The sequence below is a fragment of the Diaphorina citri genome, unplaced genomic scaffold (assembly GCF_000475195.1).
Source record: "Diaphorina citri unplaced genomic scaffold, Diaci psyllid genome assembly version 1.1 scaffold50, whole genome shotgun sequence".
In the NCBI taxonomy this organism is placed as follows: domain Eukaryota; kingdom Metazoa; phylum Arthropoda; class Insecta; order Hemiptera; family Psyllidae; genus Diaphorina; species Diaphorina citri.
This window is the reverse complement of record NW_007377487.1, coordinates 251,335-266,064: the sequence shown is the minus strand read 5'-3', so window position 1 is coordinate 266,064 and position 14,730 is coordinate 251,335. Positions and strand designations below refer to the sequence as shown.

At 40.0% G+C, this 14,730-nt stretch overlaps 3 protein-coding genes and 1 pseudogene across 6 annotated transcripts in view; 3 read left to right on the top strand and 1 right to left on the bottom strand.

The window, feature by feature from the left end:
- Positions 1-1,161, top strand: part of LOC113470147 (dolichyl-diphosphooligosaccharide--protein glycosyltransferase subunit 1-like) — a 3,782-nt gene extending 2,621 nt beyond the window's left edge. For 2 of the 4 annotated variants that reach the window (XM_026828374.1, XM_026828370.1), the window contains exons 2-3: positions 568-590; positions 881-1,081. In XM_026828374.1, coding sequence (XP_026684175.1) covers positions 568-590; positions 881-1,066 — 209 coding nt within the window. In that variant the 3' untranslated portion in view covers positions 1,067-1,081. Of the gene's footprint in view, positions 1-567; positions 594-880 lie in introns of all 4 variants that reach the window. The other 2 variants (XM_026828381.1, XM_026828387.1) reach the window with 2 other exon arrangements.
- The window catches only part of LOC103515648, a 30,579-nt pseudogene that overhangs the window by 3,667 nt on the left and 12,182 nt on the right, over positions 1-14,730 (top strand).
- LOC103515831 (BRCA1-A complex subunit Abraxas 1-like) overlaps positions 1-14,730 on the bottom strand; it is a 24,621-nt gene extending 9,891 nt beyond the window's left edge. The window contains exon 1 of the mRNA XM_026828087.1: positions 14,536-14,730. Within this exon, the coding sequence (XP_026683888.1) occupies positions 14,536-14,622 (87 nt within the window). The 5' untranslated portion in view covers positions 14,623-14,730. The remainder of the gene's footprint in view (positions 1-14,535) is intronic.
- LOC113470159 lies at positions 6,553-13,187 on the top strand. The gene is made up of 3 exons (XM_026828390.1): positions 6,553-6,942; positions 12,292-12,561; positions 13,050-13,187. Exons 1-2 carry the CDS (start codon positions 6,815-6,817, stop codon positions 12,509-12,511), a joined length of 348 nt encoding a protein of 115 aa, XP_026684191.1. The 5' UTR covers positions 6,553-6,814; the 3' UTR covers positions 12,512-12,561; positions 13,050-13,187.

The following is a 14,730-nucleotide window of genomic DNA, read 5'->3' as shown; positions in this document are numbered from 1 at the left end:
TATTTTTGGAGTTGAAATAATTCGAGATTCTACTGTATACTGTATCTATGTCAGGGTGTCAGGGATCGCCAAGCCGTCGATGTTTTCCGGTAGCTCGCAGCTAGCAAGACAGTTGCACAAGTTGAGAGCAACTCTCATGGGAACCAAAAATTTACGTCGTTACGTAGCGTCGTACATTTTTGGTTCCAAAACTTTGGTTCAATTTTGTACGGTAGCGCGTAAGCTGTCGCGCGTCCGATTCTCGCCCAGGGCAGATATCACAATTTTAGCCTGAACAGATGAGGTTTGTTCTCGGAACGGCTGCCTTTCTCCTATCCTGTCTTCCTTCTCTTTCGAGACGATAAGACCTTGGCAGTTACAGTTCCCTCTATCAAACTTTTTTTTTTAACATCTAAAAACTTTTCCCCTCTCTCTCATCTAGCAGCCAGCGGAGGCATGGAATTTTACCCTCATTTATTTGAGAAATTGACCACATAGTGATGGAGCTCTAAGGGTTAGGTGGTAGAGGACGCCTCTGACCTTAACCTCGCCTAGATATTACCTTCCCCCATTTGCCTCTGTCCACAGGTAACATAGCAGTGGAAGAACACATTGATGAGTTGTTCAGAAAGTTGGAAGTGATTGACCGAGGGAGAAATGTTGAAAAAACAAAATTCAACAAAACACATCAACCTTCTGCACCAGCTGCACACCACGATCAAAATGTTCATGGTTCATGGTCCTGTTGAGAAGTACCGTCCTCCTCTGCCCAAATGCCACTATTGTAATGATTTTCATTACCATCGTGATTGTCCAACGTATGGTAGACTAAAACGAGAAAAGCTCTCTTACAATAGGCCCAACGAGACGAGAGGACCGACTAATCAAAAGACCAGAACACATACATCTGAAGCATGATGGCGCCAAGTTGAAGGGCACATTCTCTCGTTATGACTACCAGAGGGATTCTGCCCATGGTATCAAGAGCTTCAAGACCATCCTGCCAGCGGCCGCTAGTGATGCATACTACAGAGATGAAATAGGTAAACGTGTATTTATTATTATTATTATTATTTTTGTTTTTTAACTATGTTTTACAGTTTATTTATTCTTAAAGTCTTATTATTTACATGTATTTTTTTTAATCTATGAAGGTAGGTACTTTTTATAAACCAGTAACCAGTTAGTGTCCCGCTTTTTCAACTAGAATGTCCTGCGTTTGAAAATTATCATCTAGTAACCCTATTCGAGGGTCATTATTTTCCTTTCCGGCAACTTTCGTAAACAGTATCAACCTATTCCGATGGTGCTGTTGGGTTGTTGGTGTCTCTTCTTGTTCGACTCTCATCGAGAGATCTTAGGAAGAGGACTGGTTCAACTCCATTCAAAAATTGAGTCCAACAATGTCCCTATGGTTTAGTACAGACTCCATTTCAGTTTCCAAGAGAGCACCGGTTCGGTTTAGGAAAGGCAAACAGACCTTAATTGTTCCTGGTTTCACAGACATACGAGGTAGTAGTTCTGTGACGTAAGTAACACCTATCACAAGACATTTAGCTTTATTGCTCCTTCAGCTTTCTAGGTGTTGTGGTTCTAGAGATAGAGCGATCAGTGTGTGAAATGTGAATGGATCTCGTTCTTATAATATAAGAAGATAATAAGATCAAATTTCAGCTTTCTAGGTGTTGTGGTTCTCGAGATAGAGCGATCAGTGTGTGAACTGTGAATGGATCTCGTTCTTATAATATAAGATTATGAGATATGAGATGGCGACAAGGATGGGATTTGCAACTGGAGAAGGATTACAAAATGTACATCACACGGTCAGTAGTTTTCTAGCATCATGTCTGTTTTTCAGGTAGTCAAGTGGTTATTTCTCCGGGAAGGATGTGAGGTAAAAAGGCAAAAAGGTCTCATTCTGATCCTTGGATAAAGCGCAAGTTTTCCTGAAAGATGGAGACCTGTGCTCCAAAATTTCTTCGGACAAAAACCGCATGTTTCGTAACGTAAAAATCGGACATAACAAGGTAAATCTTTTTCGATCTTGAAAAAACATCAAACCTGAACCTGAACTTTGGAAATCGGAGATGAGGTCGATTCAGATCAAAATTTTGTGTGAGCCAGAGCAAAAAAAAACCAGTTTATCGATTTGGTTTTAACAAAAACAGTTTGCTCGGAACTTCAAAGAACATCAGATATTGTTCAGCTACTCCACCCTAGTATACAAATGTATTTACTAGAGGCACCTACAACTGTTGATGAGTTGTTCAGAAAGTTGGAAGTGATTGACCGAGGGAGAAATGTTGAAAAAACAAAATTCAACAAAACACATCAACCTTCTGCACAAGCTGCACACCACGATCAAAATAAGGCAAACAGACCTTAATTGTTCCTGGTTTCACAGACATACGAGGTAGTAGTTCTGTGACGTAAGTAACACCTATCACAAGACATTTTAGCTAGCTTTATTGCTCCTCAGTACCGTCCTCCTCTGCCCAAATGCCACTATTGTAATGATTTTCATTACCATCGTGATTGTCCAACGTATGGTAGACTAAAACGAGACAAGCTCTCTTACAATAGGCCCAACGAGACGAGAGGACCGACTAATCAAAAGACTATCGAATCTAAACGCAAGACTGATTCTCCGTCAACCTCCAACTCCAAACCTACCATGATTGGTGGACTTGAGGATGAATCCTTCAATACCTGCCCAGCAGTGACCGTGGTTTTCAGAAGTTCAAATTACCGAGCACTGATTGACTCAGGATGCTCATTATCTTGTATCAGGTATTCTCTTCTGGAAACTGGCACCGCTTACGAGGAAACTTCACTGCCTTACACTTACACGGCCCATGGAGAGAAAATTCTCATCGAAGGTGAAGTGGACATTACTCTCTCAATTGGAGAACGCGATATTTCGCTGCGATGCAATATCGTAAAAGATTTGTGCTACCCACTCATCTTAGGTGTGAATTGGCTCAAGGAGGAAAAGGTCACTCTTGACTTCCACTCGGGAGAAGTTTTCTTTGGAGAGAATCCCAGACAAAGTCTACCTTTCACTATGACTGTGTGATCATCCTAGTCTTCAGGTGAAACGACCGCTGAATAAGGAAAATGTGGTCCATCATTTCCCTCCTGAGCATGTGGATAGAATCATGGGTATTCTTGACGAATACGCTGATGTGTTCGATTCAGAACTACTGCAGCAGACGTCTGCATATTACCACACCATCGAGCTGACCACGTACCGTCCAGTCAATACCCGACCCTATACGCTTTCTCCTCAGAAGCAGGAGTTCGTCAAAAAGCAAGTTGAGGAAATGTTGGCTCACAATCTGATCGAACCGTCTACTTCCCTGTACAACCCACCCATTGTCGTCGTGGAGTACGCTGACTCGTCCCGCGAACCTCGGTTCTGCATCGACTACCGGAAGTTAAACGCGATTACGGTAGACCAACATTGTCCGGCTTCAAGTATCCACGAAATTGTGAAAAACTTGGGAAGTTCTCAAGTATTTTGTAAGATTGACTTGAAGAAAGGATATTGGCAAATACCCCTCGCTGGAGAAGCAAAGACGTATACCGCCTTTACCACGACCAATGGCTCACATTACCAGTTCAAGGTCATGCCATTCGGGTTAAAGAACGCCCCAGCGACGTTCATTCAACTTATGAACAAGGTTCTCACAGGTTTACTCGGCTCCTTTTTTTTTATTTATTTATCAAGTGTTTGTTTGTATAAACCACTCGGAAAAGATATACATAGTTGTTGGACCTGAGAATATGCATTGCATTCCATCTGAAATTGATTCTTTGTTCATGATTGGAATCCAAACCAAGGCTCAAAGGGATTTGCTTGTGCTAGGAGCGAACAAAATTGTTGTTGCTGATGACACACACAATGTTACAGGATATGAAAATACCAGGATGTTAAATATCCTTGTTGTTGATGAAAATAACTGCGGCTGGGTTGTTGGCCATCTATTTAATTCTATGACAAGCACAAGCCACACAATATCCTATTAACTATTTTATTGAAGCTATCAATGATCGTGTCACAAAATCTGGCCAAGTCCTAAACATAAAATGTTCTCATAACAGATGATGATCCTGCGATTATCAATGGGTTCAAAAAAGGTCTGAAGACCACTATCAGGCACATATTATGCCAGTGGCATTTGAAGAAAGCTTTACAAAAAATTGCAGAGAAAGCCAGAGAAAGTTTTCAAGAGATTTTTGATCAAATATATCTTATCATAAACACCACAAATTCAGAAGAGTTTGCTGTGCTGTATAAGTCATTTTTAAAGACACATGAGAAAAATGAAGCTCTTGTACAATATTTTGAGAGTACTTACTCAAACAGAGTTGAGAAGTGGGCTATGCATTGCAGGATGAATATTGGCCATGGAAATATCAATACAACAGCTAATGCAGAGTCATTCCATAACAAACTAAAAACAAAGTACATTTATGGAAAGGATTCCTAACAAGATAATGGAAGATCTGATTCGATTTCTTCTGACTAATGAAAAAGATGAATATGTTGCAAGGAAATGGAATAGTATCATTCTTCTTATACTATCACCAAATTATCATGTACAAAGACATACAGTACATACACGGGGTTTGCAAATGTCTGATGATTGTTTGGTTGCTGTTTCTGATCAAGTTTGGCAAATTCAATCATCATCAGAGGAGGAAGAGTGTTTGTATATCATAAAGCATATCTAATAGCCCAGGGAGTTGAATGCCAAGGATTAGGCTCAGCGGCTTGGAACCGGATCCGGTATGCGGAGGCAGAAAAAAGGTTAAGGATGGGAGGTATGTTCCAACCCTTAACTATGAACCCGATCCTGGAGGCCAAGGACAATTCAGATTTCCCCCTTCGGCAACAGGAGGGTGTGTTGGGGACTCTCTGTCATGGTCTGATAATGCAGCGCATGGCGTTCAAGGAATCCTTGACCAAAGTTTTGGATTCCTGTCCGGGGGCAAAGAGTGCAATCAAGGAGCATTTCTACGACAACTCTGAGTTTCAGGCTGCCTCCAATGCACTCTTGCAATATGTGTGCGGGAAGCGAGCGGAGGTGATATCCGACCGGAGGAAGGCTGTAAAGCCTAAGGAGGGCCACAAATCCCTTCATCAAATTCATCCTAGTCTGACTCATCTGTTTGATGAGGACCTTCTGACTAAGTGATCTTCGTCTCAGCCGTCCACTGTTCCGAGAGTTCAACCTGTCTCTATCAAGAAACTGTTTTTGCAACGGAAACACACGGAACGAATCAATACAAGTACCAGCTCTTAACGTGTTTAGTTGTCGACAATAATCGAAGGGGCTGGCCTGTTGCCCATCTCATTACGAGCAAGTCAGATGCTCTATATAACTCTTTCATTCTTTTTCAAGCTCTTAAAAGCCGTGAAACACACGGAACGAATCAATACAAGTACCAGCTCTTAACGTGTTTAGTTGTCGACAATAATCGAAGGGGCTGGCCTGTTGCCCATCTTATTACGAGCAAGTCAGATGCTCTATATAACTCTTTCATTCTTTTTCAAGCTCTTAAAAGCCGTGGTGGTGTTGACAACATCAATACTGTCATGACTGATGATGATCCAGCCCTAAATAAGGCCATGAAAATAGGTTTTTGCAAAGAAGACCTACGCGACCTTCTTTGCAAATGGCATGTGCTGATGAACTTGAGGAAAAACTTGGTCAAGAAGAAAGTTCCAAACGGTCTTTGGGAGCAAATGTTTTTTGAAATTAAGGTGTTGATGAACACTCGGGATGAAGAAGATTTTAAGTGTTTAACTTATGGCTTTGTGATGAAGTATGAAGAAAATGACAATACGGCGGAGTACATTGCATACTTCAAGGACCGTTACCTCACGGAGGATAGATGGCGTAGATGGGCCATGTGTTTTAGGAAATTTCCACATGGCAAAATAAAAACAACAGGACATGTGGAGTCATTTCACAATCGATTAAAAAAGTACTATTTAAAAAGAAAAGTCAATAAGCGAGTTGATGACCTGATTGATATTCTTATTCAACTAGAATAGAATGATTGATATTCTTATTCAACTAGAATAGAATGATTGATATTCTTATTCAACTCAAATTAGGTAGGTACATAGGTATTCTTCAACCACGATCGAATAAACTACGGGCTAAAAAATTCCCGGAGGGACGGACCCAGCTTGTTGCATCCTAATTCGACTAAGGTGCTGGCCTTTGGTCCAAAGTCCGTTGTAAACTCACTAGGCACAGCTGACCTCCCACCAATTGTATTAGAAGGCGTAGTATTACCCCTGGTGTCAGAAGCCAGAAATCTAGGGGTATACATCGATACTTTGAAATCGATAAATTAAATCAACTACATTAGAATTAACAAGCAGGGTCCGTCCATTCAAAAGTGTTTCAAACTCCCGCCACAGCGGTCGATTTTATTTTGCCTATATCTTGAGAAATACTGAACAGAATCCTGTCAAATTGATATTTTCCTGCTTTTGGAAGAAGAATCTTTTTATTTAAATAAAAATTGGAAATGACCGAGGTTGTCTATTTGACAGGATTCTGTTCAGTATTTCTCAAGATATAGGCAAAATAAAATCGACCGCTGTGGCGGGAGTTTGAAACACTTTTGAATACGATGTAAACAAAGTGATAAGCTGATGACGTCACTGCTCTTGTTTTCATTTTTTCACAAATCTCGTTAACGTTATTTCAATTGGTTTTCAGCCTCATTTTGGAGTAATTTCGAACAAATTTTTAGCTTTCTCAGTATTTCCTTGTAAGTTGAAACGTTTTTCATCGTTCAATAGAGACCAATAATGGATTTTGCATTGAATAAGGCCGACAGCAGAAATTTACCGAAGGTCGACATGGTAACTGTGTTGGAGTTTTTCAAAACAAATTCCAACTTCTTCCTGTCTGAATTAAGAGGAATAAAAGCTCAAAGGTAAGTAGTATATCATTTTGCCTTATATATTGAACATATTTTACTTCAGATCATTTTGTGTAATGTATTTACTCATTTTGGAGTCTGCGCTTCGCTTGACCCAATGAGAACCACCCCCCCTCCCCTCCTAACCGTTGTGCCACTTTCCCCCCTCCTAGTCCTAACATAGTCACTTTCAGCGCGCATGCGCCTTCTTGATATAAGACAAGCTGACTACTGACTAGGCTTTCTGACTTTCACTTCACCAGTTCACCACTTCAGTACGCCATTTTCGCTCCCCAAATAACGTTGTGTCGCTTGTGTAGGAATCAAATATTATTTTCGTTTGAATTTTTCTTTTTCGAATTTCCAAAAAATTTAAGCTAATTAAGTTGTTTAATTCTTAGAATTCATTATTGTTATATTTATAGAAAGTTTCATTGTTTTCCTTGGAGCTGGTTTGCTGCGTTTCCCTGGATGTTTTTGTTCCAGTCTCCTTCTGGTGACTAGCCCTGTTGGGCTGAGCACTCCTTGACGCGTCCGTCACCGTCTTGGGTGTCTCAGAAGTGGCGTGCTTTTGGTATAAGTCCCCCTTCCGCCTTCTCAGTTCTTTTGCTGTGGGCTGTCCTTGAGCTGTCCTTCTGAGTTCACAGCTCTTTTGCAATGGGCTGTCCTTGAGCTGTCTTTCTGAGTTCACAGCTCTTTAGCTATGGGCTGTCCCTGAGCTGTCCTTCCGACTTCTCAGATCTTTTGTAGTGAAGGTTCTTCTTCAGAAAATAGAGGAAACTATATCGAACTCCTCCACTTCATATCTCAATCTGACTCTGTACTAGCTCAACATCTTAAAAGTGCAACAATATTTTCTGGAACTTCTTCTGATATCCAAAATGATCTTATTGAATCAATTTCGCCTGTAATAACTCTCAATATAAAGAGAGAAATTTCACAATGCAATTTTGTCTCTCTGATAGTCGATGAAACAACTGATGTGACACATAAGTCACAGCTATCCACTGTGCTAAGGTATGTGGCTGATAATAAAGTTCAAGAGCGATTCCTGAAGTTTGAGAATGTTAGTAACAACAAGACTGGTGCAGCTCTATTTGAGATCGTGGAAAACACACTGAAAGAATTCGAATGTGGAGACAAATTGGTTTGCCAAACTTATGATGGGGCAGCTGTCATGGCAGGAGCCCACAATGGGCTGCAAAAACTTGTCAAGGATAAACATCCAAATGCCATATTTGTTCACTGTTACGCCCATAAGTTAAATTTGGTACTGCAGCAAAGTGTGAACTGTATCAAAAGTTGTAAAATATTTTTTCAGACGGCCTCCGGATTCTCTACTTTCTTTTCCAAATCTTCAGGGCGAACTGTTGCACTCGAACAAGTTGTCAAGAGAAAATTTCCTACGGTTGCTCCGACTAGGTGGTTTTACACCCATCGCCACATTGCTGTGTTAAGTGAAGTCCAGGGCCTCCGGATTCTCTACTTTCTTTTCCAAATCTTCAGGGCGAACTGTTGCACTCGAACAAGTTGTCAAGAGAAAATTTCCTACGGTTACTCCGACTAGGTGGTTTTACACCCATCGCCACATTGCTGTGTTAAGTGAAGTCCAAGAGGAACTTAAAACTTTGCTGAAAGATATGACTGAGAATGTAGAAGCTTGGGACGTAGACACAAGGATGGCAGCCAGAGGCTTTCTCTACACTCTCGAACAAAGAGAGTTCAAATTCTTACTTAAATTGTTCTCTCTGGTGCTCCCTAAAGCTGACGTCCTCTTCTCGGTGTTGCAGAAAAAAAGCTATGACATCGGCTTTTGCAACAAAAAGTTTCAAGCTTTATCACAGAAATCTCTGAGTTAAAATCGAAATTTCTAAACATTTGGAATTCAATAGTCGATGAGGCCCCGCCCCCGGAGAAACGACAGCGACTAGATTTCATCTCTGACGAAGAGACGTCATTCCGTGCTCTGATGCACGAAGTCTTAGACAATGTTGCAGAGAGAATGAGGGAGCGGTTCGCCAATATTGAGGACTTGGTGTTTTTGTCCTTAATGGACTCTGAAAACTTCGAAAAGTTCAATTTCAATTTTCCTGTTGAAGCTTTTAATGCCCTCAAGAAGTCTAATGCCTCACTGTTTGACTTTGGCATTTTAAAGATGGAATTAGAGGTCATGTACTCTGATTCACGGTTTCTTCAGACCTAGATTTTTGTCAGAGCTCATTCTCTCTTCTGCTTTCAGACTGGAAGGTTCTCTCTGCTCCCTCTCTCCTCTCTCTGATATCTCCAAATATTTCAACATGATTTTTTTTTCTTTTACAAGAGTTTCCATTAGAGTATTTAAGATGACCAAGGAGTCTTTCCTATGTAACTTTTCATGAGAAATCAATCGGTGTACATGTAAGGGTTCTAGGAAGGATGGTCACCAAATATGCGCTTGTAACAAGCCAATATCAAAAAATTTCGAAAGTTATATCCACTTTTTTTACACCAATAATTTACGACATACAGCCTGATTTCCTCGAATTTGCCATCAAAAATTTTGTCAAAAGAGAAAGAATGTGCCATCAAATTCATACAGGGTGACTACCAAAATGGAAAAATAAAATTCCCTGACTTTTCCCGGTTTTCCAGTCCATTTTTTCCGTAGATTTTCATACGAACTCACTATGTCTTTGCTGTTCCATCTGAAACATTGGTCAAGAAGTTATAGGTCTTAAGCTGTACCCACACATAGTCAGAAGTTACAGGACTGTATCCAGAAAAAGAAAGAAGCTGTATCCATACATAATCGACGGTAGTCGATCGACGACGTGAATCTATGTTGTCAAAGTAGTGTGGACAGTTTCAGTCATTGTCAACTATGTGTGGACATAGCTTAAGAGTTTTTTTTTTTTTCAAATTTAATGAAGAGGTTTTTTTTTTAATTTTCAAAGTATTGTCACGAGGTTTGATAGAGGGAACTGTAACTGCCAAGGTCTTATTGTGCCGAAATCGAAGAGAGAAGGAAGACAGGATAGGAGAAAGTTAGCCATTCCAAAAACGTTCCTTATCTGTTTAGGATAAAATCCGCCCCAGCCAGAAATTGAACCTAGTACTTACAAGAAAGGTAAAGAATATGTTTATACTAGTGATGTGTCTCATGAAACTGTTTCGAGTTTCGAAACCGAGAATACGGATCCGGTTTCATGAAACCGCTGAGTTAAAGTTTCGAAACTTGAATTATGACACCCTATGAAATCTCAGACTCACAACTCTAGTACTCTAGTAAAGACAGAAGCCAGAAGCGCAAGCGCACTACAAACTATGTCGATACCTACTGAAACCGAAATCTAGGTTTCAGTTTCAGCTCCCTGGGAGCTCCCTGCTTAGTCTGCTTCGTTACGTAACGGACCCGAAAGTTTCAGATTTCAGTTTCGAAACTCAGATCCGAAACCTTAGAGCGTTTCGAAACTTGGGATCCGGAGCCCTGAAAAGTTTCATTTTTCCCATCACTACCTTCTCACTAAAGACTTTAGTGTTAGCCTAGTCAGCTTGTAAGATAACTGCCTTGGAAATGCTAAGTTGCGGGTTTGATTCCCAACATGGGGCAGAATTTATCCTAAACAGATAAGGTTCATTTTTCTTCAAACTCTCTCCCAATCCCAAGTTCTCCCCTACTTCTCAACCTCTCAGATTTGTGAGGCTTTCTTCAACAAAATCTTTTACACTGTGTGAAGGACGCTGAATTCAGTTACGATACTTTGTGACATAAAAAAACGCGTTTTTCTACCCCCTACACTTATCTTAACTCAAAATCTCAAAATTTTCACTTGCGATAGTTCGTATTGACAGCGACGATATACATAATATTGTAAAAAAAAAAGAAAATATACATGGGTTTTACCCGTTGATATGTTAATATAATATATAGAATGGGATGACCATTGCTCTCGGTCTCAAACGCAATTTTCTGCGTCCGAGAACATACTCAGACATACCAATGGCATGAAATTGGATCCTGATAGCATAACCAAGGAGTTGGATGATACCTGGAAAATCACTGAACCTTTGAAGTCCTATGTTATTTATTAATTATTATTGAAAATGGTAGATCAACAGTACACCTTGCTTGCACCAAGACAAGACCCAATAGTAGTAAAACATGGAAATTCCAGTCTACTTGGTATGATACAAGTCCATGGTTATGGCATGAAATTGGATCCTGATAGCATAACCAAGGAGTTGGATGATACCTGGAAAATCACTGAACCTTTGAAGTCCTATGTTATTTATTTATTATTATTGAAAATGGTAGATCAACAGTACAACTTGCTTGCACCAAGACAAGACCCAATAGTAGTAAAACATGGAAATTCCAGTCTACTTGGTATGATACAAATCCATGGTTATGTGGGTGTGCTACCACTCAATCAATGTTTTGCTGGCCCTGTGTACTGTTTTCACAGTTACGTCCTTCCAATTTTTCCCAGATCAATACTGGATTATCAGATGTGTCTAATTATGCATTACATCAGAAAAGACACAGTGCCACAAAGGATCATATTTCATGTGTTGCAAAACTTGCAAAGTTTGGGAGGATTCGCATTGAAACTGAAGTTAGCACAGCTTACAAATTATCAATTGAGAAGCATAATGAGACTGTTAAAAATAACAGATATGTCATCACTCGACTTATAGACACTGTCTGCTTCTTGGGAAAACAGGAATTGGCATTTCGTGGTCACAAACCAAGGAGTTGGATGATACCTGGAAAATCACTGAACCTTTGAAGTCCCATGTTATTGTGCAGTTTTCTGTCACATGTCAATTTGATCATTGCTACACAAAGTGCCCTGAACAAGCTTGTCCTGGTCTTTGCTCACATTTGAATTCTTGCTCGTGTCCTGACAAAGGCCCTATTTGCAAGCATTTCCACAGGCTTCACTCATTACTGAACAAGGATTCAGTTCAATTTAATGCTGAACCATTCAGTATGGAAGACGTTCCTTTCAAAGTGTCCCTGATCAAGCAAAACATATGCTTCTGACCAAGGACCAGGAAATTCGGTAAAATGTTAATATGAAATTGATGAGAATCAATAAATTTGGTTTGTGTTTGCTGATTGCTAAATCCTGGCATTGTACATTTTATCATTCATAGGTCCTTTGATCTTTCCTGATGGACTGGAGTATCTGCGTCTGAGAAAGTACGACAAGCGAAGTGCACCTTAATCTCTTCAACTATTTGTGCCCTTCAATCAAAGACGTTTTCAACTCTTTCAGATACTACACTGAGCTTTGTGTCTAAGTCTTTGTCTGAAATAATGAAAAGGATAGACTAGGCTTGTCCAACCCGCGGCCCGCGGGCCGCATCTTCTGATTCCAGATCAACTAGAGACAATTATGGTGATGTAGCAATTGGGCGTGTGGAAGTTGGGAGAAACCAAAGCCACTGCATTGTTAGAGGAGAGGTTACCCCAGAGCACAAAGTCAACCTGTCTGCTTACAAAGTATCAATAACTTTGAATGAAGTACAGGATGTGATTGAGGAAGCCAAGTGTTGTGGATGTAAAGGAGCAGCGAGTGGCTGCAAACACATCATATAGCGTTTTTATTTTGGCTGCACCAACGTAGCGAGGAACCAAGCAAGACCGAGGTATCTTGCTATTGGGGATAGCAGTTGTTTCATTGCTACAAAATAAAAACGGGCGGTGGAACGTAGGTATCTATAAGAAGTCAGATTGTGACAAGAAAGTGTTTCGGTTCACTGGAACGAACTATGTACAAGAACTGGAGTCAGTTGATCCTGAAGAAAGAACTTATGTCACTGAAGTCGAGAGGCATACTACGGGATGGGCATGCTACGACACAGGCCACATGCGTCTAATGTAGCAGTTGTTTCATTCCTACAAAATAAAAACGGGCGGTGGAACGTAGGTATCTATAAGAAGTCAGATTGTGACAAGAAAGTGTTTCGATTCACTGGAACGAACTATGTACAAGAACTGGAGTCAGTTGATCCTGAAGAAAGAACTTATGTCACTGAAGTTTGATAACAAAACAAAACTGACAAGAACATTTTGTCAAGTTTGATAGAATTATCCGTGAACTAAAAGCTGCACGTTGTGTCATGGAAAAACCGAGGTATCTTGCTATTGGGGAAAAAAACCAACTCTTTCCAAAGTTGGAACATTAGAGCCATATGAAGTGGCCTCACAGCCATCTTCATCAACAGCTGTTGATGGTGATGCCTTCTTCAATTCCATTGTAAATAAATTGAAAAATTTAAGGTAGGATCTGAAGGAATTGACCAGATCCTTGAAGAAAAAGGGCCTTGCTGGGGACGACCTAGAAAATTTACTTCTCAGTGAGTTTTCTGGAATTAGTAAGAAGATATTCTCCAATGTACCTTTCCCCAGTGATACAATTTGTCTTGCAGTCAGTGGTGCCACAGTGGTTGAAACAGAAACTAATCCTTGGATAAAGGGCATACTGCTTACTGCAGCAGTATTTGGCTGAGAATGAAAATTTGGATAGGAGTCAAGTAACAGTATTCGTAATGGGAGGTACAAATGATTTTCTCCGGGGTATTGATCAAAAAGAGTTTCAGGTTGAGTTTAAGAGTTTGCTGCGTTTTGTCCGCAAAAAATTTACAAAGGTAATTGTGTGCCCACCTCCCCCTATTCCAAAACTTGGTATTGATGGTGTCAAGTCCCTTAAAGATTTAAACCACTGGTTCTACAGCCTGGTTCCCACGGTAAATACTGTGGATTCGTTTAGTTCCTACATGAACCCGTCAGGCGAAAGTCCAAATATGTCTCTTTTTGAAGAGACATTCTACGATGGACGCCCAGACAAGATTCACCTGAATGAAATGGGTCTATTTGTATTAAAGCATATGCTTCTGACCAAGGACCAGGGAATTCGGTAAAATGTTAATATGAAATTGATGAGAATCAATAAATTTGGTTTGCTGATAATTTTCGTTTTCTGGATTCTGGCTGCACACTGTACTTGCTATTTCTGTTTCTCTGATTCTCTGTCTGATTTAAGGTGTTTTCAGTCTGTATTCTTAAAATCTTGATTCTTCTGTACCATCAAATAAATACCTACCTAGTGACCTAGTGTTTCAATATTTACTTTCATTTCCTTACCAAAAGAAAGTAAAAATTATTGTTTCCTTTCATTTTGTAGGTATCAGTAGATATCCCTTCTTTAATACATAATTACCTACTTACTTTCTTCTCTTAAGTTGCACTCTTTGCCTTTGCAACTTTGCATTCATCATTTCCTTACCAAAAGAAAGTAAAAATTATTGTTTCCTTTCATTTTGTAGGTATCAGTAGATATCCCTTCTTTAATACATAATTACTTACTTACTTTCTTCTCTTAAGTTGCACTCTTTGCCTTTGCAACTTTGCATTCAATACATCAGCAGAGGTGACGGCAAAAGTACACCTTTGGTTGCAAATGTGTCACAGATGACTTTGCCATGATTCCCCATGTTCTTCAATGTGCTTTTACTCCAACTCCATATCCAAGACTGAGCCCCTGAGTCATAGTTATGAGCTTATGAAATTTGAGCTGAGATAACAGAAGTACCTAACCATTAACCCGATGTATTACTCACCTGATTATGAGGGCTTTTCACACAATCATGCAATAGGAATGAAATCGCTGGGTTTGAAATGGTGAAATGTACCGTGTTTTTCGACATTTTCCCCAACTCAAATGACCATATTGAACAATCTAATATCACTTGAAGTGAGATTCAGCAGGTTTTTCCGATTTTCTCCGCTTTCACCGTAATCAGCCAAAAATGAGT

Excerpts from the sequence above, each read along its gene's own strand:
- LOC113470159 (XM_026828390.1), top strand. The coding sequence starts at position 6,815 with ATGGATTTTGCATTGAATAAGGCCGACAGCAGAAATTTACCGAAGGTC. Across the intron at positions 6,943-12,291 it reads AGAGGAATAAAAGCTCAAAG|ATCAACTAGAGACAATTATG; the intron begins GTAAGTAGTATA and ends TTCTGATTCCAG.